Below are 20405 nucleotides of genomic sequence, written 5' to 3' on the forward strand. Positions count from 1 at the left end.
AAATAATACGCGAATAACACATAGTGATGATATATTTGAGAGAGAATGTCTGTTGTAATCCATAATAATCTCTGCGGATGCGTGATTAATTAAACACACTACACACACACAGACACACACACGGAGTGCCTATAAATTTGATATTTCTGACACATTTTTTTTTGTTAGCTGTAAAACCGCGTGATTGGTAAACGATCGTTGTCATTTTCGGCTGGATTCTATACAATCAAACCCACAATAAATGTCAATATCGATTAAAATTAAACGACGTATTGCTACATGGGCACACGTTGTTATAGGTTTTAAACTTACGTTTTTGTAATTGTGTTGCAAAAACTTGATAAAATTTATTTACAATATGGCAGCAGCGTAGTTTCTTCCGCTACGAGAATATTTATTATCACATATTACGTTCGAGATAATTGCATTATTAAATGTACATGCGAATTTCTTTGTTGGCAATTAATTGAGTTAGTCGCATGACAGCTATTGCTAATATAACATGCGATTGTTGTACATTTGTTGTACGTATATTCGTTTATTTATCATACAGAAAGCAATGATTTATTCGTGTGTAAGTATACACAAAATTCAATTGTCTATTATGCAAGAAATTGTACCAATTTTATAATTGTTTGTCAACACATAATTAAGATATTATTTCCAGCAGCAATTATGTATTTTAACAAACTGCATTTGACATATATATACTAAATAAAACTTCTCTGCGGCATTATGTATTGGTGGTATTAATTTGCAATCGATCTTATATAGCTGGAATATTTTATGCGACATATTGTACTAAGAGACAACTATTAGTTTTTCATATTTTAAAATTTTTGGCATCTGGTGCGTCTGAAAGTGTGATTTTTTCAACATTCCACACGTACGCATTTGATGCAATAACGTTGTCAGCCTCATGTATCTATGGAAATCGGTGCATACCGAAGTCACGTTTATGAATCATAAATCACGATTCTAGATATAAACCGCAGATATTGCGATATACGACTTTTTGGACGCTCGGTTTGCGTTTTCTAAAAAACATTTGCAAACAGAGATAGATACATAGAGAGAGAGAGAGAGAGAGAGAGAGAGAGAGAGAAAAAGAGAACTATAAGACATTCAATCCGCGATTACAATAATAATAAGTGTGTAATAAAAGTCTACCACATTACAGACAGATATAAGACATTTAACGCTATAAGCATGAAATATGAAGAATGGATTTAGAAATGCAGTACATATATAGCACGCGAGATTATGCACGCATATCAAACCGTGTACATCAGTGGCGCTATATTGATGATACCTCGACCGCAATTAATGCACGAAATATCGCGGAAGCAATCGCGCGAGAAATAGAATTATTTCGTTATGAGCGACTGGATGGATTAATGAACGCACGAGTAGCGGGGAAAAATGCCGGGTGTTAAATTGTTAGTCTGTTAAATTAAATCGTCCGCGCTACAACGGAACGTTATAAATTCTATTCCTGCGGCGTGGGGACGTGTGTGTCGGCGGTAATTAAAATTCAACAACGGCACGCCGCGCGTCACGCACGGCATTTTCTATTTTAATTCACGCGTTATTATTAATTGCGCCTCACCGTATTGTTTAGCGCCGATTGCAAAATATTTGAGTTTTAATTAATCCGCGTTGCGCCTGAATCGTCGGTGCATTTTTCGCCGATTGGCGAATAAATATACTTGAGAGAACTTTCGTGTTTATCGGTAAAGTTGCATTATTCTGACACTTGTATGATTACAAGACTTTAATTAAATCTTCGAGAAAATTTCTGTTTCTCTGATCTTGTTAGAATAAAATTTCATAACGTTGAGATAAAAATATGCATTTGCAATTGTTAATATGCGTTATTTACATATATATGTTTTGAACATTTCCCATGATACTCAACTCATTCAACTTCGTTACTTGGTTTTAAATTTTCCGGCTTTATAAAGTTCTTAATTTAGTGGTTTTGTAATATGCAAGCATAAAATTGGCGGAATATTAACCGTTACAATTGCCTCTTTGTAACGGACGACAGTTTACGCACAATGCAAGCACTTATCTCAAAAAGCTCTCGACGTTTTTCTCTATCAAGTGGATTCCATCTGCGAGAGATTACCTGCGAAAATGTGGCCGCTGGATGGCCTGAAAAAAGGCTTTGCGAGATAGGCGTGCATATGTGTTCGACAATAGCGACATAAATTCCGGATAGACGAAAAAAAGCTGTGAAAAAAAAAGAGAGATTTTCAGAGTTACTTGCTGGAGTATTCAAACGCACTAGGTTTTATTTTAATTATTTTCTTTCAATGTGAATAAATCAACATGTAGATATTAATATATTTTTACACAATTAGAATTCATATGCAAAGTGATATAGCGAAGTTAGCATCTCGTATGTACTTTTAATCAGAAAGTTCTGTAGATAAATCGTCTGAACTATTGATATTGAGAAATTGTAGAATTATTGCAGGTGTAAATATAAAACTTGTGTTAAAACTTACAGTTTTTGAAAATGCTACGCCATGCCAACTTCACAATCAAATTTTCTCGTGCATATGCGCGTGTATTTCGTGTTAAACAGCTATCGGCGCATCGGTGCAGATCGAACACGTACGGAATTTGAGATTGGCGACCGGAACATTAGTTTCCGTTGAACAATCCCCTTTCGGTAGAGCGTCGTGACCATTGTTCACGCGCGAGATATTTGCGGAAAGCTACTACGTCCAAATATCGCCCGCTTCCGACAACTGTCTAAGTAATCCATGGGAGTTGCTTCGCTACGGATTCGACGACCGGAGGAGGATGAAAGCCGTTCCGGAGCGCAAAGTCAGATAACTGCACAAAGAGCGTTATCGTCTTTCCGAAATGCGTCGTACAAGATATTCAGAGCTTGAATAGCGAACTGCTTTAATCAATCGTGCGTTTCTTAGTAGATCGATTGCGCATGTTGCTAAAATTACATACACTTTTTACGTGCAGACATAATAAGACACGTCAGTAAACACTAAATTACGTATTAAACTTGTTGTAATAACCAAGGACGTCGATCCGCGACTTTCTCCGCTGAAAGTTTGTGAGCTTTGTCTTCGGGCTCCTCGAACCTCGTTTTTCATTTCGTCACGTTGCCGTCGAAACGAACATCCATCATTCGGATCGGCATGTAACGTCGCGAGGACTCGCGACAAGCGAAATCGATATCCGTCAATTCCCAATGAGCGTCGATCGGGCCGTTTCAGCAACCTCATAAATAATGAAGCGCATGCAGATGCGATGGCGCCATTCTCGCGGTAAACCGTGTGCCGTTGTACGCGAATTTGCCGGTTTTATGTGTCTAACGATGTACGACATCACCCACACTTTACGCTCGTACGTACATGTCTCATAATCGACTGAAATATGACGCAATTATCTTCCGCGGCTCTTTCAGAATCGTGTGTAAAAAAAGTAATGGTTGTCACGTGATGATCAAATTGCGTAGCTTAAATCTCGGTCAAATTGACGTCTATACTTGATAATAGGTTTGGCAAACAAAAAGATAGAAATTATTGTTTACTTTGAAATGCGTATAGAAATACAAAGTGTATGTTATATTCTCGTGCAAAAGTAAATTTACTAATCGAGAAAGTACTTTCATACGTTCGTACGTGCTTTCATACGAGCGCATGAAATATTCACTTTTGCCTTTGATGCGGAACGCGATGCGAATTACGTTCTCTCCCGCTTTGTATGTGCGTGCTAATGACTAACAGGCATCACCAGTAATCGTTCTACCAAACGATTTAATACGACACCTAATGGATGTCAATACTGTTAATAATAATTGTGTAATGCCATAATGCCAAATTATATATATATTGTAACATTTCTTTGCTGTCTATTGCATAATTATAATATCTCTCTAATGCTATAATATATCTTCTCTCCTACGTGGATATATCTTAACTTTTTAAATAATATTAAAATATAATCATAACTTACTATTTGCAACATGCCATTATTGTTCTACAAATATAACAATAATTGAATGTATAATTGAATTTGTTATGATTACGTTTCTTTCGTCAGAAGTAAAATCAAATTAGAATTATTATATTTTTTTATTACGTTTATTATATTTATTTTATTATATTTTTTTTATTACTTTTTCTCTTATAGGTTTTAAAAGATTAAAACTTGCAACAATTGCTCTGCATTTTACAAAAATAATAAACGTTAATTAATGTTATACATGATATATATATATATATATATTAATATATATATTAATGTTATACATGATATATATTTAGTTTAAATATTGTACAATCAACTATGACATTATTATCATAACGTGTACATAAATACATGTTATTTTCATGAATATTATTTTGATATACAATTCTCAGTGACAAAGTTGATAACATTATTTAACATTATGTAAATAAAAAGGTATATCAATGTCATATATAAATTGACATGTATAAGGTTTAAACATACTTTCGACACTTACTTAGAACACGTTGATGCACTATCGACCTGGAAACAGCAGGATACTCAATCTTTATCAGTGGTTCATCAAAAATCAATTGTTTTTACAGCACGATGGCTGTTGTACATTAATGCTTTTAGCATTGAACGTTGAATTCTCTCTTCCAGCGGCTACCTTGGGCGGGAAACTCAATTTGCAAAATGAAATTCATGGTTGACCGATGATGATCGTCGCGAGATGAGAGACAATCAATCCGCTTGATGCGGCACTACCCCGCGGGGTTAGATCGCTATTGCTGGTGGCTGACCTCCGATTCAGCAGCACGTTGCGCGAATTAGTCCCTCGCGTTTACTCGCAAAGGTATCATTCAATCATGCGAGTGCATCGTACGCCACCGTGCGATATGCGTGGATAAGCCACCTACGTCTAAAACGAGCTTTCCACCTTTCACTACCATTTAATGGATATATCGAGCATTATTCAGACCGCTTGCTCTTTGATTTTCGTCAAAGCGATCATCAAAGCAGCACAAATCGCTTAACAAGTATGCGCAATCGTTTAAGAGAAAATGTTTTGGACGTTACAACAGGCTGAAGAACTTTCAAGCTATTTTTTTTTTTACCCAAATGTTTATGGCAACGTCTATGAATCAATGTTACATTATTTAAAACAATCAAAGTTAGAAATACTTTTTCATAAAACAATCGCGATTCTTAAACCACGCACGAGAAACTAATTTGCACGAGTTCAATGCAACTTCCACGGTGAAAAAGTGGAAACCGCAGCGCACGAAAAAGGTTTGTGGGAGGAAAGACTTGATAATTGCGTTTGGCTGCCGTTTTCAACGCGCGCGCGCTAGGAAATTACGCCCCGGAACTCTGACGGCGCATTAAATAGCCGGCAGACATGTTCGCGCGCAAAACAATGAGAGACTATAGAGATCGTTCGCGACACGCACGTCGACCGAGCGGGGATTTACGGCGCCGTGGGTGCTTTCCGTGGTCTTTGTTCTAACACGACCAAGACGTTGCACAGGCTCCCCGCGCCAGTGTTGTAGCAGCGCTGGGGCTAGCGCTCAACAACTTCCGGCGATAAACATTTATAACGCTTTCCTGAATTTCCTTATGATTAAAGGTTTACAGAAATTAGAGAGAGCGTGCGATCATTATCGATTATTTCGATAAGACAATTGTTATTATTTTCATACAAATAAGATAGTTCAGATGAATTATTTGTAGAACACTTTAGAGTGTGTTTTGATATAGCAGGCAATTTAGAAATTTTTTAAAAACAAAAACATTTATCTTAGATTGACACTTATAAATAAATAAAAAAGCGATTGTCTTTGATGGACTTGGAATATGACTTACAGGTACTATTTATGTTACAGGTGTCTTGGATGCGCAAGAGAGATATGCATATTCTGAGCGCAGGCCGCATTATGTATACGTCGGATCTGAGGTTCCAGGTGATACATCAGGACAACTCGGAGAACTGGACGTTGCAGATCAAGTCGCCACAAGAGCGCGACTCCGGCGTGTACGAGTGCCAGGTCAGCACCGAACCGAAGATGTCGCTCAACTATAGTCTCAACGTGGTCGGTGAGTGCTGCATGAATTATTCACATACTACATACCCGGCCCAGTTACGTAAATCGCGGGCCTTGCATTGATTCCCTTCGAAGTTTCTTCTCGATCAGGGACGGACATTACCGATATAGCCGATCCCGACTGCTGTCTCACGGAAAAGATTGTTCGCGACGCAAGTCGCGAATGGTGAGAAGATCGAAGGGTTAAACTTTAAACGCTTAAGTGCTCTATCGTGGGATTATCCTTCCCGATGTCGCGTTGTCTCGAAGATCCTCGTCTTTCGGGGATTAGCGAGATGCGGCTGTTGACTGTCGATGTTGATATATGATAAATACATAAAAAAAGAAAAAAACCGAGTGTTTACGTGACTTTATCAAATGCAAATTTTGCAAACCTCTACAATTGTTATTATTGCCTATTATGTAAGTTGTTAATGCATATTTGAATATTTTCGTGATATATATTTTTGTTTGACACGTATATACGTCACATTCTGGTCATATTCTCCGGCAGAATATTATTTCGATTATTTTATAACATTGGACATATGCTCGTAACATTTAATATTATTTTCGACATAATCATTATATATGTATAAAATATGAAATAATGGAAATAAATAATAAATTACTGAATGGCAAGTGCAGAAATTTCTGCACAGTTGCGTAAAATGTGAGAATCGATTTCGATTCCGGCACAAAATGTCGATGGCACGATATACGGTTGATGATGACATGTACAATTACATATTCATGCAGATACGAGCGTCACCAAAGTATCGTTCCGCATTTTCGTACATTTGGCAGTTTATTATATGGTAATTTTATAAAGCACAGGCATATTTTCTTGTAAAAAGAGAATATCTCTTCTAAATTTGTGTCATAAAATTAATGTGTTGATTTATTAATTTATTCATTGAATAAAGGTCGCGCGATAAATATATCTCTTTGCAAACAACGAATAAACATGCAATTTTCTCGGCTGCGACAAGATATAGTGTAAGCATTATCCGTGTTTTTTTTTAAAGTTGGAGGCAAGCATATACCGTGAGATTTAGTTAGGCAAAGTCTCTGAGATTTTTTTTTTACGTTCGTGAATCTTTCAGCAGTTTCCACGAACATTAGGAAGAACGACAACGATAACGCACGACTTCCGTTTCTCCCGTTTTCAAATAAAAAGCAAGGAAGATAGGGTGTGTGTGACGGTGACGAAAGAAAGAGCGTTATTTTTCTATATCGAAAGTTGTGCAGCTAGGATACTCCATAAACAACGTAACTTTATATACGCGCAACCCGGAAGGATTTTATATCGGCATAACCGCAGCGCTGAAAATTCAATCTTTTCGCTACTATATATTTCGTGATTTGACTCGTAAATTTGTTCAGTCATAATAAACACCTACCTCTGAAAATTCGTAAACATCTACTATTACTCGCTTCTATTGATTATGCAAGAAATTATAACTGTATTTAGTTACGTTTATTATGTATGTGGTTTTTACTCATTTTCCATTAGTAACAAAGAGAAAAAGAGATAGACTTATGTGTGTGTGTAAATACATAATAAAATTATTATAATTATATTTACACACGTCAGGAAATATTATCAAGATTGTTTTCAGAGACCTTTACGTTTAGCGAAATTATTAAAAACTTAATTAGTACCTACAATAAATTTTTCTTGGTTTTAACATTCTTGAAGTTTTAAAATCTGTAAGAGCTCATATTTTTCAAAAGTACTGAAACAGTAAACGCTTTTCTGAGATTTAAAAAAAATTCCAAAATTTTTTAATTCTGAAAAGTTTAGATTGCAAGATATTTTTCGAAGTCTAGCATTTCTTTCTTGATTATTAGATTTTTCATTTTCTACATTCTTGAATCGTTATATTTTAAAATATGAGATCTAGCTCCAAAACTATTCACTCGGAGAAAAAGTTTCTAGTCCCTTTCCGAAGATGTAAAACGTCGATAAAAGAAAGTAGATACCGAGAACTTTCCGCGAATGCGTGTAGCAGTGAAATGAGATGAAATAAGAAAACAACAGTAGATCACGGTAAGAGAAACAAAGTGATATATTGATAAAAAAAAAAAATTTATTTTCTTTTACTCTCCGCGAAAATCTAAACTCGTAATTTGCTCGCACAACACGATTGATAAGGTTAAACATCAACGTGACTTTATCCGTTTCCGTTTCGGGAATGTAGAACTTGTGCAGATGATGGCCGTTGAATTCAGTATAGAAAAGAAGAATAAATGAAGGGCAAGAGTTGGAAAACAGAATACGAAGCGAAAGAGCGAAGAACATAAGAGTTCCTCGATAAGCGGCTTGGAGGAAACACGTCGACGAACCGAGTCCTTCTCAACCTTCTCCTTATCCTTCCGCTCTCTTATTCTCTTCTTTTTATGCGCTGCAAACGCATCGATGCAGGTGCATCTACTCCGTCTGGAGCGTTTATGTCTGGGGATGGGAGGGAAAAGTTGGCGCGAAATAAATCGTCTTTCTTTCGCGCGCGTTTCTCGTCTGTAAAAATCGTAAAACATGAAGTCGACAGCGAGATCAATTTTACAAATCCGTTCTGCAAAAAGCTAAAAACGCAAAAGTGTCTCCCGCTGACTGCGAATCGAAAACTCCCATCGGATATGAACTAAATCTGAGAGTTGGTCGAGGAGGAAAGGAGATTTTATATTTCTGGTAGGTTTGTGATAAAGTACCAACCGTTGATCGATTCAATGAACGAGAGAAAAGTAGGTCACTGATTAAAAAACTACATATCGCGGCGACTTGAATATCATGGTTGCATTTAATTAAAATACTATTTGAATAAAATTTACAGTTATTTGTAACAACAGGCTGTGCATAAGACATAAAAATTTATATCCTTCTATTCCATATGTGTGTCTCATTTTATGGCGAATATAATATTACTTTATTACGGACGCTTACGTTTGTACTCGATTTTTGTAATAAAAAACAGCTGGAAGTAACTCGTTTAAAATTACGAGCACGATTTTTATGTAGAAAGCCACTGAATATAACAAATTTAACCTGAAAGTCCTCGTAATTTCCGTCCTCGTTTTTCAACTTTAAACGCGCCCTAAGAAGGATAATTTACGCATCGAAGTCTCAGGACAATAAAATTCTGCCGACGGATGAAATTTCGACTCTCACCGTTTCTGTATGGCGTATATATTTTTGATTCAGCATTTTTTTCCGCCGTCGCGTGTTTTTGCCAGACCACACGGCGTGAATACATCCACGGAATTAACCATTAATGCATTTTTTGCCACTCGTGCATTTGTTAAGCACCCCGACCTGCTCCCGTCAAATAAATCCGGACCCATTTCTCGTACCAGTCAGCCTTACGCCAGCTTTCGGTATACGGTTTAAATCCGCGTTACGATTAATTCCGACAGTAAAACTGACAGTAAAATCATTCGACAAACATAATCATCACGTCTATTATTAGATTTAATAGCTCGCATAGCTTATTACGAGAGAAGTAGCACAGAATTGCACACGTGCAATATGAAGACATGCTCAACAAGCTTATTAATCATAAATGCTATTATACTTGAAATGGAAAAATACATACTATCTAGCTGTTATCGAACACACAAACATATTTGGCACTTACGACGTAATGTAGATTATGATACAATTATGTGCACACTTGCAAAATAAATAAAACCATCAATTTCGGTATTACATAGATGTTCAATCGTTTGATGCTAATCGCGGCGTTTATTTCGTCGTTTAATTTGGATTGTTTTTATCTGAAACAAATTAACTCTCTATGGGAGTCTGACTATTTAACACGAAATGTTACGGGACACATAGCCACAGAGATATTTCGTTGTGTATAGTGTAATAGATTTCACAATGATCGTTTTGCGATGACGTGTTAATGAATACACTATGGTTGTGCAGTGACGTAATCGCGTGCTCGATGAGAGAGTGAAAATGATAATTGGCCGGCAAGGATTTGCGAGGCAACGATGACGCCAACGACAAAGCCGTATAATAGGACGCTGTAAACATCAATGCCGGACCAATTATCGAGCACGTTCCTGAAATATTTCGACGTTATACTGTAACTCACAATAATACAAATACAGTAATATTCTTTTGTAAAACTTGCAAACATAAAATTTAATCGTAAAATTCTTTGACAAAATATTATTTTTTGAACAAATATTATTTTTTGCAAAAACACTTTGCCATTGTTAATAGATGTCAGTATTTTTAATAAATATTATTTATTAACGCGCGCGGGCAATTACACATTTTTCGAATTTTATTCTCTCGCGCCATTGTCACTTCTAATGAAATTCTCTATTACATTATGTATTGTGTGCGCTACGATCCTACGTTAGCGATTCCGAAAGCCTTGTTGACGCGATGTTTCATTCAGTGAAACGGCTATGTCAGCAGCGGCGCGTACTGGCGAATATATCGGTGGAAAGCATATAAAGATGTGAATAAAATAGTATATGATCGCATGTGCGGAAACATGTTTTACCGTAAGCGAAAGATGTATAAAAGTGCAAACAATACAGCGATCGTTTATATACACATTGTATGTAACATTTTTCCAAACTTGAGTATATCTTTTTTCAAGAGAGAAAGAGTGTGTGTGTGTGTGTGTGTACGTATGTGACATAATTCACAAAACTTCATCATTTTTAAAAAAGACTGAGAAAAAAACAACATCGCCCTATGTAAAATATAGTTTTCAACGACACGAGAAGTTACAGTTGCCATTCGGATTTTCTCCATTCAATTTAATCAGGCTTTTAACTAAGAGGAAATATAAGTCATTCTTTATCAAGTCGAGAATGCCAGGCACGACGCAATCATAAATATAATCGCGAATAAGTCGGCGTTATGTTCGCTTCCGTCGCGCGAGCTGGACAGTAATTTTAAATTATGTAAAACGCCCAGAGAAGATGAAATTTAATTTAATCCTCATAAGAGCATCTGAAATTTTCTCTTTAAAGAAACACTGGAACGAATCTTAATACGTATTGTGTTTGACACGTTGCTATGATTATACTCAGTATTCACAAACCAAACAATGTACTCATCAGTTTATTTAATGTTTTTTAGTAGTTTCAAATTATACTCAGTTTATTTACTTTATAAGGAATTTATAAATTAAAAAAATTAATGTAATTAATAATATTTAAAAAATTGTATATAGTTTTATACGGTTTTAATTATTATTCGATATTTCCGAATCGTAAATCATTTAGTGATTTTTTTTTATTATATTTTTATCAAAAAAAGATAGGTATACATACACGTACAAAATCATCCAAGAATTTAGCGGTGAACTATTTTAGTGAGATAATCTTCTGTGTTTCCAACGTAACAGATGTGCATGCATAGTTCCTGATATGCAGAAGAGAGTATGACGTGTAGAAATAATTACTCTCTGATGTTTTCATTATCGTTGCAATATTCACACGCTATTGCATCTCTCTCTCTCTCTCTCTCTCTCTCTCTCTCTCTCTCTCTCTCTCTCTCTCACTTGTTCGCTCTCGCTTCTCTGCGCATAATAACCGCGTGTTTCGCAGGCGAGCTTTCGCGTTTACGTAAGCCAAAATATTTCATCTTACGCGAAGCGAAGAGAACCTCTATGTCAAGATGTAAGGGGGTCCGCGTTGTGAAAGGAATTCACTGAAATCCACAGAATAATTCGTGCAAAACTTTATAGGAGAAATAACTTCAGTGAGAACTTCGTTGTAAACTTCAGAGTGAAACACATAAAATAAAGTTATATGGTGTGGATTTCTCTATTTATAGTTAATATTTACTAATCGCGTTTTCTCTAATATGTAGATTATTATAAATAGAAGTATATATGTTAATAATTGTATATTAAATAATGCATTTCCAAATTAGATTTAGTCACGTAATTTCCTAATTGTTTATAACGCCCACGTGCAGAAATTTCACAACTTGTCGAGTTTACTTTTATGATGATGTAGCAACAGCATTCGAAATTAATTAAATGCAACGTCATGTTCGTTTTGAAACATGTAAACATCGAGATGCGGTAATATTGCATCGAAGTAATATTTGTTTATTCGACCCCTAGCCGCGTAGGCAAAATTGTGGTGTCATTCTTCGTTTGTAATAATACGTTCTACATCCGCGACACATAATGACGAGCAAAATGACAGAAGACAGAAAATAATGTTAAACAGTGTTAGAACAATGGTCGTTATTATTCGTGCAATTAAGTCTCATTGTCGCGATTGGTCACACTTGGCTACAATATGGGAGCGAATGACACGCGTTAACGCACTGACGGCTTAATTGGTTTCTCCCTCCTTCCTGCTGCATCCGTCTCTGGCGCAGTGCTGTACGGACATCCACAAATCAATTACGAAATTCGTGTACGGAACAACACGATTCTTCAAAATCAACGTAAATATAAATATCCGTGTTTGTTTCACTTTTACAATTTTTTTCTCGTTTGTTTTCCATATAGCTGAAATTTCAAAACTGTACACCATTATTCGATAGAAAGTTTTATTTAAATCCGTCGTTTGTCATCTAGTCTCTCAAATATTTTTTTTTTTGCAAAAGTGGAATAAATTCGTAACACAAATTGCAGAAACTGTTTTATATAATAAATATTAAAAAAAAAAAAACTAGTAATTACGTAATATATTATGTATCAATATTTTTTTTCTGTCACATAGTTTCGCGTCGGTATTTTTGTTTTTGTTTTTCAAAGATTAACGAACGCAAAAGAGAAAATAGTTCACTGTGCACGATATGAGAGCTAGCATGTATGACGCTCTTGTTTCGAATCCGTCAATTTCTGTCGCGCGATGTATGATCACGACACGATGCACTTTCGAGCGAGCAGGATGCGAGTATTTGTCACTCTTACAGCAATTATGGTCTCCCAGGATCGTTTATCTCGTTATGATAGTTAGATTATCTCCGTCCAGCCGCAAGATACATGTGCAGATCCGTAATCGGCGATATCTCTCGGCATCCGAAGCGACCTATTTCAGTTCCCTTTCCTCGCAAATTCGTCTCACTGGGATTCGGACGAACATGACCGAGACTGGCTTAGTCATTGTGCTAAATGGACCATATCACCTATAAGCGAGCGCTTAGGACGATAGAACGCGTTTTATGATATTTTCTTCTTTTTTGCGCATTCACATCGTTACGTATTTTATCGAATCACCTTTTTTTCTCATCAAACATAAAATTGATTTTTTTTCTTTACTCATTTAAAAGATTATTAAGTTTCAGAGATAATCAATCTAAACGTAAATCTCTCTCTTTTCGTGCAATGTTTGTTTGTATAGTCGTTCTGAGTAAAACTTTCTTATCGTTCTTATAAACATTAAAAAATCACATAAATAACAACATATTTTTTATTATTATTGTACGATTTCATGTATTGCAAGAATCATCAAGTTTGTGTTCAAGTTTGCGAGTCATTACGAATCTTTGACGATGCAGTCGCGCAGTCGCGCGTACAATGCCTCGGAGATGATTTCCTTCTCTAGTCTTGAATCGCTCAATTTAGTTGGCAGCCGCGACGCTTTAAGTTTCCAGAAACTCCCTAATTTACGCTGGTGTATTTATCTGCTGTTGCAGTTAAGAAAGTTACATTTGCACTTTGCCGATCCCGATCGGGACTACGTTCGTGTGCCAATGCTGCAAATTAAACGTCGGATCTTAAGTTGCATCTTTTGTGATGATGTTTGTGCATCGTATTATGATATTACAGTATTTCGCTTTAAAGTTCCTTCCGTTACCCGAAAACTTTCAAACGAGGTTTGCCTCACACAGCAATGAGCCACAGAATTGAGATAATGGCTAATTATTTCACGGGTGGTTTGTGACAGATAATATTGCGACAACGGGAGAGCTTCTGTTTTATGTTATTCTGTCTTAAACACTTATAATTAAGGCCGAGAGATGCAGATCTATTGATATCTTATTATGCGCTCGGATTTAACACTGGAAATTATTGAATCTTTCTGTCTAGCTATCGTGTAATTTACTGAATATCGGGTTAACCTGCAAGAACGCAAAGAGAGCGTGTAATGTGTTTGAAAGTGAACGAACCTTGTCTCAAAGCAAGTTTAAACTTAGCTGCCGCCGAAGTATTTCAACCCTGCTGACATATTTTCTTTGTTGAATTGCTCGTACTAACACTTGAGATAAAAATACAAAAGAGATTGATGAAGATACTAATCTTATTTGTATCCTTTCCGTGAGAAAAGGTAAGAAAATAGTATTCATGTAACGAAGTGCTATTCGCGCGTTCTTTTCTTTTTTAACGGTTCACTGCTTTTATCTGGTTTTCCAATCATTGGGAAGAATTTCTTCAACGCCCAATTCACATTACTATGATCATATTTATCTGTCATGTTTTACTGTTCTTACCGACAACATTTTATACATGTGCGGAGTAGTTGTGTTTGTTATATTCTTCTTCAGAAACTCTAAAACTTTCAATTCTAGTCGCTGCGCTAGTTTTTATGAACCAGACATGTAATTCTCTCTCACTCTCTTGGCGCGTTATATTTTTCCAAATTTAAACGTTATAGTCACGGGTTTAGTAGGTCATTCGCCAGCTAAAAGTTGCTTGAAGATAGCCGCTAAAGGCGCCGTGTGCTGCGTCTTAAAAGAGGAAGTAAAGTAACCATTATTTAAAGCGCCTTTCCCAACCAAATTATTTTCTTCAAGGTAATAAAGAGAAACGTCGTTTGGTGTCGGTAAAAGGGCAAACTTATTTCGCAGTAGGTTATTTCTCTTACACTTTTAAGTGGCGCGTTTTATCTCTGAGCTATAAATATTGAAAGCCAAACTAAGGATAAGGGAACTATTTCACGTAATCGATGTGAAGTTTCAGAAAACAGAACGAAAGAGTCTCGTGTTTCAAAATCAATCGGGTCCTATTACAGACACGTACAAAGCGGTAACAATGTTTATATCATTTAAACTTGTTTACTAACGACAAAATTGATGCATAATCCATTTGTTAAGGAAGAAGTATTTCGTTCTAATGTTGCATGCGTACTATAAAACAGTAATCACGAAAGCATTATCATCAACATAAACAACATATTATTCAATATCAACAAATGATTATATCAGGCAATTTAATGGAAGCGCGCTCAGAATGTACATGATACAGACATCTACTTCTCTTTTATTTCTGTTCGTGCTGCCTCGAGTATTCTGACACTGCGATTGATAAGAACATCGCTCGTCGAACATCACGCGCACAAGCCAACCTTCGATCTTTTCTCGCATCTACTTAATATTTTATTACACCGCCGCGCGCGATGCTGGGAATCGCGAACGGAAAGACCGTAATTCCGAGATCACGACGTCGTAAATTGCGAACCGACGATCTACTTTTCGGCGAAGCGCGATACAGAATTTCGAGACGTTAAAGACCATTCTCGCGGTAACTTAGTCCGAGTCGATACCGGATAAATATTCAATGCAGCGGCGTCTCCAATAAATCTCGCGTTTTCATATAAACGGGACGACGGGAAAGAACCGTCGTGTACGACGACGACGGCTTCTTGCCAACTTTTCAAAATAGAATTCTAATACAACGGTGATAAAGTTATGGCACTTAGGAGTTTCATTGCAGTATGTCAAACGATGTGTGGAAAACAGATCTGTGAGAGAAAATTTACAGTACACTACATAATAATAATTAAACACATAATCAAGAATCAAAAGCGGCAAAATGCTTTAATAAAAGCAGAAACAAAATGTTAAATTCATATATAACATAATTGATTGTGACAAAACGTATATCATATCTATTCTTTAACATTTTGTAAACACAATGTCAAAGAACACAAAAGTGAATTTCTATTAATTATATTTTGATATTAAACTTATAATTAAATATGGAGATTGCAATTAATAATTTGAATATTTTATTGCACTCTATTAACATACAAATATTAATAACAATTAATTAATACTATTAAAAGCTAATAAATATTAATATTGCAGAAATAACAAGTGACAAAAAATAAAAATAGGATTTTACTTAAAAAATTTGGTCACACACACTATTCTCACACTTTGCACGTGCTAACTCACTTTTTATAACGGGGTCATCCGTTATGGCGCGGTCAATCGGAAGAGAGGCTCGAAAAGTTTGACGACTTCACAATGCATGTATTGTGTGTCTTTGCTACATTAGTAGTCAAAAATATTGGGAGTGTCACGTATCACAAAACATTCGCCGCGCGCGAATACCAAAACCTCCGGAAACCTTTGAAGCTGATTTTTCGACCGTAATGTCAAGTGCGTCATCGATATCTCTTGTGAACACGAGGCTTCTCTCTTTCTATCGTATCGCGCGGGATTGATTTTTTCATCGCAAATATAACAAAGCCATATCCTGGTACATATGACACGGAATTTAGGGGTATACGATGCTTTTCAGAGATTATCGTTATCAACAGAACCCGTCGGCTAAACTCGTTTCAAAACTCGAATGCCGGAAAATTAAAACAGTTATTCAATAGACATTCTCAGAAGTGAAAAAACAGAAAGGTATAAGAGAGAGAGAGACAAGAGAAACTAAAATCAACAAGCATACATGTATAGTTTTTTCCAACAGTATGCTCGCAAATTCGTGTTAAATAGATACAACATTACTGTGCTTGCGAATTATACACTATTTTTGTAAAATCTTTCTAAAAGATTTGCAGTTATTGAAAACGGAAAGATAATCTATAAGTGCATAAAACAAAACATCCATAAGTACATTGATTGTGTAAAGCGAATTTTATTTTAGTAAAATTTTATTTTGAGAAAATGTTTAGTTAGTAAAATAGAAAATGTACACTCGATATGCAGTAAATATAATAAAAAACAATTATTTTGTTTTAGTTATCTCACATAAAACGTAGATTCGTGATGCTATTTGTGAGGTTTTGCACGTATGTATTATTGGTGCGCATTGTTTGGAGAGACGCGACGATATGGCCGGATTTCATTTCCGGTCCGAACAAAATACGAGCAAACGGGGGGCAAAGGGCACACGTTCGTATATCGTTGGTAATGCCGGAACACGACGATGAGCGGGTCGCGGATGAGTGCACGGGTTTAATCGCAGATCGAATTCGCGGCGCGAATCAATGCCCGGCACATGTTGCGCCGTATTGTATGTCGCGACGTCACATGCTCGTCGTAAATAGCTTACGAAATCGCGCCCGAATTGCGTTGCTAATAAACGCTAATCCGGAATAGGGGGTGCGCGACTACAACTAACTTCGAACAATTTCGGATAATTACCATGCGTCAAAATTGTCGCGGCCATGAATGCAGTTTCTTGTTTCGTCTCAAATATAATATTGACTTTTACAATATATTTTTTTAACTTATTTCTCTGTATAAGAATGAATGAAAATGGACAAATGTAATTTGTGATACAACGTACAAAACTTTGACTAGTACTTTTACAGTACCTACACGTGTATCCAGATACTATTTTGTTTCAAAATCAAATCGCAGTATCTTGATATAACATGCAACACATATTGTATGCTGCAGCATACCGTTTACTACAATTTAACTAATGGTAACATTTCGTGCTCTGTTTTCGGAGAAAAAATCCAATTGCCTTCTCCGGTAAGGATGCAGTGCGACGTTTCCGACGAGATTTCACCGATATCGAAAAACGATGCGATGTTTTTAGTAAAGTACGTTGCATACGAGAGTAGCATTTGAAAATTTCAAATACATGATACTGACGTGATTTTACGTCGCCTCGCGGGATTCGGGCGTACGATTTTATTTGGATTTTACGTGCGATCTCATTACCGGAGGCGTCTACATTTCTCCCGTTTCCGAAGACTGTTTATGGAACATCAAGATAATATTACTCCTGCATATAAGTGAACACGTTTAATCGCGAGACGAGATGTATATCTGTTGCGTGCACTAACATTGCTTGGTATATACATCAAGAGATATATAATTTTCTATCTAATAATATGTATTTTTTTTTTTTGTGAAAACGATGTCACCTCGCAATTATCTTGATTAAAAACTTGATGGAAAAAAAGAGATGAGCAAGCGCATGTGCACCTTGCAACACTTTGTACATATCGCATCGATTTTAGAAGTAAACTTTCGGAACGCATGCGTATCAGACTATGTTTTCAGATCGATCGTGAGAAAGTAATGTCGTCAACAAAGTCAATCGAGTTTACACGGAAATGTTTGAAATAATTCACACGTTTTTAGCAACTTCAAGATAAAATCGAACTTACATTTGACAATATATTCACAAAACGGAACACAGCATGAGACCGTTTTACAAATCATATTATACATATATGAGAGGTGGCAGAAATAACGCATAAAACTCAAACTCAAAAAATAGAGAAGAAAGAGTAGAAAAAAAACACGTGACTTTACTTTAGTCACGTGTCTTTAAAAACGTGAGTAAGAAAAGTCACGTGACAGGGAGAAGAAAAAAAACAACACGTGACTAACGTCACGTGACTTTATTTTACTAGTCACATGTCTTTAAAAATCGGATTGAAATGTCAGAGTACTCGCCAACACACAGAGAAACGGTACAAAGCGTGATATTTTACATACCATATAATACACATATGAGAGGTTCGCCTATAAGTAGTACCTCTTGATAAAACCATAGAAAGAAATATAATGTAGCTGCGAAATCGTGACGTTTTCAATTCTTATTATGATTAGATTTGTTGACCTAGTAAGAACTTCACATCAAGCTATATATTAATTTCTGTGGCAGAGAGACACGTATATGTCTTACTTTTATATGAGAATAAGCACTTCTCTAGGTTAGATTTTGTGGCAACCATAAGTAGGAGGGTCTCTCGTTGTGCTGATAGGGAAGTTACATAAGCTTCTTGATCCCTTTTAAGCCCTAGCACGTGTTCAAGGAGGTATTCTTGTATTCTTCTGACATTGATTTGCAGACATTTAAGCCAGTTCGCGTTCTAAAGATCCCATTGTATGTGTAATATCTTGTATCGTAAGCGTGGTTAAGTAAATGTGATGTAAGAGATTCACAAATTTTAAAACTACGTGCACACAAGTGATTGTAAAAAATAAATTTGCTTTAAACTAAAAATTTATGTGATAACTCGAAGTTTATACGTTACATTTATATTGGATATCTATTATTTATATCATACATGGATTTATCATCGCATGAATTCTTACACTTCTTGTTTAACACACGGTTCTTGATTGTTAACAAACGTAAAGAGAGAAGAAATTGTACTTAAATTTGCGTCAGATTTAACGAACGTTATTTGGTCAAAATAAAATAAAATTCGATGAAAGCAGTTTCAACTCTAAATTAAATGTTTATCAAATTAAAATCCAGTTTGCGTGAAAAATTCTAATTTTGTATACATATATATACAATAGGTACATGTATAATATATAATATAATAGGTACATAAATAATATAGTTACATGTTTTTTTTTATATATATTTTTTTGTTGAAAAATTTATTGATAGTTTGCGATGAGATAAAGTTAACGAACGTTCGCAGCATGAGTTTGCGTGCAACATGGCTGGGTGTTAAAATTTATGCGTCATCTTTTGGCTGCAACCTTTGAATATACGGCGCGCTTTTACCGCGAACGCGTTAAGAAAGTCTATTAACCGGTTGAAATTTCTTTGTGCCTTGTTCGCCATTAATGGACCGAGTAAAAGGTTCGTAGCGACGTGTGCAAGCGCGACACACAGCTTCAAAGGTATTCATCGAACGCGCGAAGCAGACTGAATTATCCCTGTTCTTTGATCACGTGCGATTTTTTCGTGCGAAACTGACATATCAGATCTCACATTCGTCTCTCACATCTCTTGCTTACGTCAAAATTTGTTGGAGAACACATAGTTTGCGAAGAATTTACAAGCGGGATTAAGAGGTTCGCGCGATAATAGTAAGAGAAAAGGTTTAAGATAAAGTCGTTTTGTGAAGTTTTATGAAGAAAAGACGACTAAGACGACTGCAAACGAGAGTCGTTTAACCAGCCATTCGTGCGAACAGAAAGTCTTATATCTCGTTGACTGAACAAAAAAAAAGAAAGAAAAAGAGAAAGAGAAGGAAGTTCTCGCGTCGAATAAAAAATATGAGATTTTGGATGAGTACGGGAGAATAAAATTTATGGAGATTTATAGTCACACGACGCTGGGGAAATATATTTTCCGGCCGAATGCGACGCGGCATATTTTTGACAAGTCATGGCCTGATTCGTTGATTTAATCACCGTAAGTAATATCGGGGCATAAAGTTTGTCGAGCGTCACCACTCTTA

The 20405-nt window shown here is 36.1% G+C and overlaps 1 protein-coding gene across 1 annotated transcript in view; it reads left to right on the top strand.

The window, feature by feature from the left end:
- LOC109853382 (zwei Ig domain protein zig-8-like) overlaps positions 1–20405 on the top strand; it is a 231126-nt gene that overhangs the window by 119992 nt on the left and 90729 nt on the right. Inside the window, exon 3 of the mRNA XM_020425454.1 lies at positions 5871–6081. Coding sequence (XP_020281043.1) covers positions 5871–6081 — 211 coding nt within the window. The remainder of the gene's footprint in view (positions 1–5870; positions 6082–20405) is intronic.

Source organism: Pseudomyrmex gracilis, unplaced genomic scaffold, assembly GCF_002006095.1.
Source record: "Pseudomyrmex gracilis isolate BER0280 unplaced genomic scaffold, ASM200609v1 scaffold_47, whole genome shotgun sequence".
Taxonomy (NCBI): Eukaryota; Metazoa; Arthropoda; class Insecta; order Hymenoptera; family Formicidae; genus Pseudomyrmex; species Pseudomyrmex gracilis.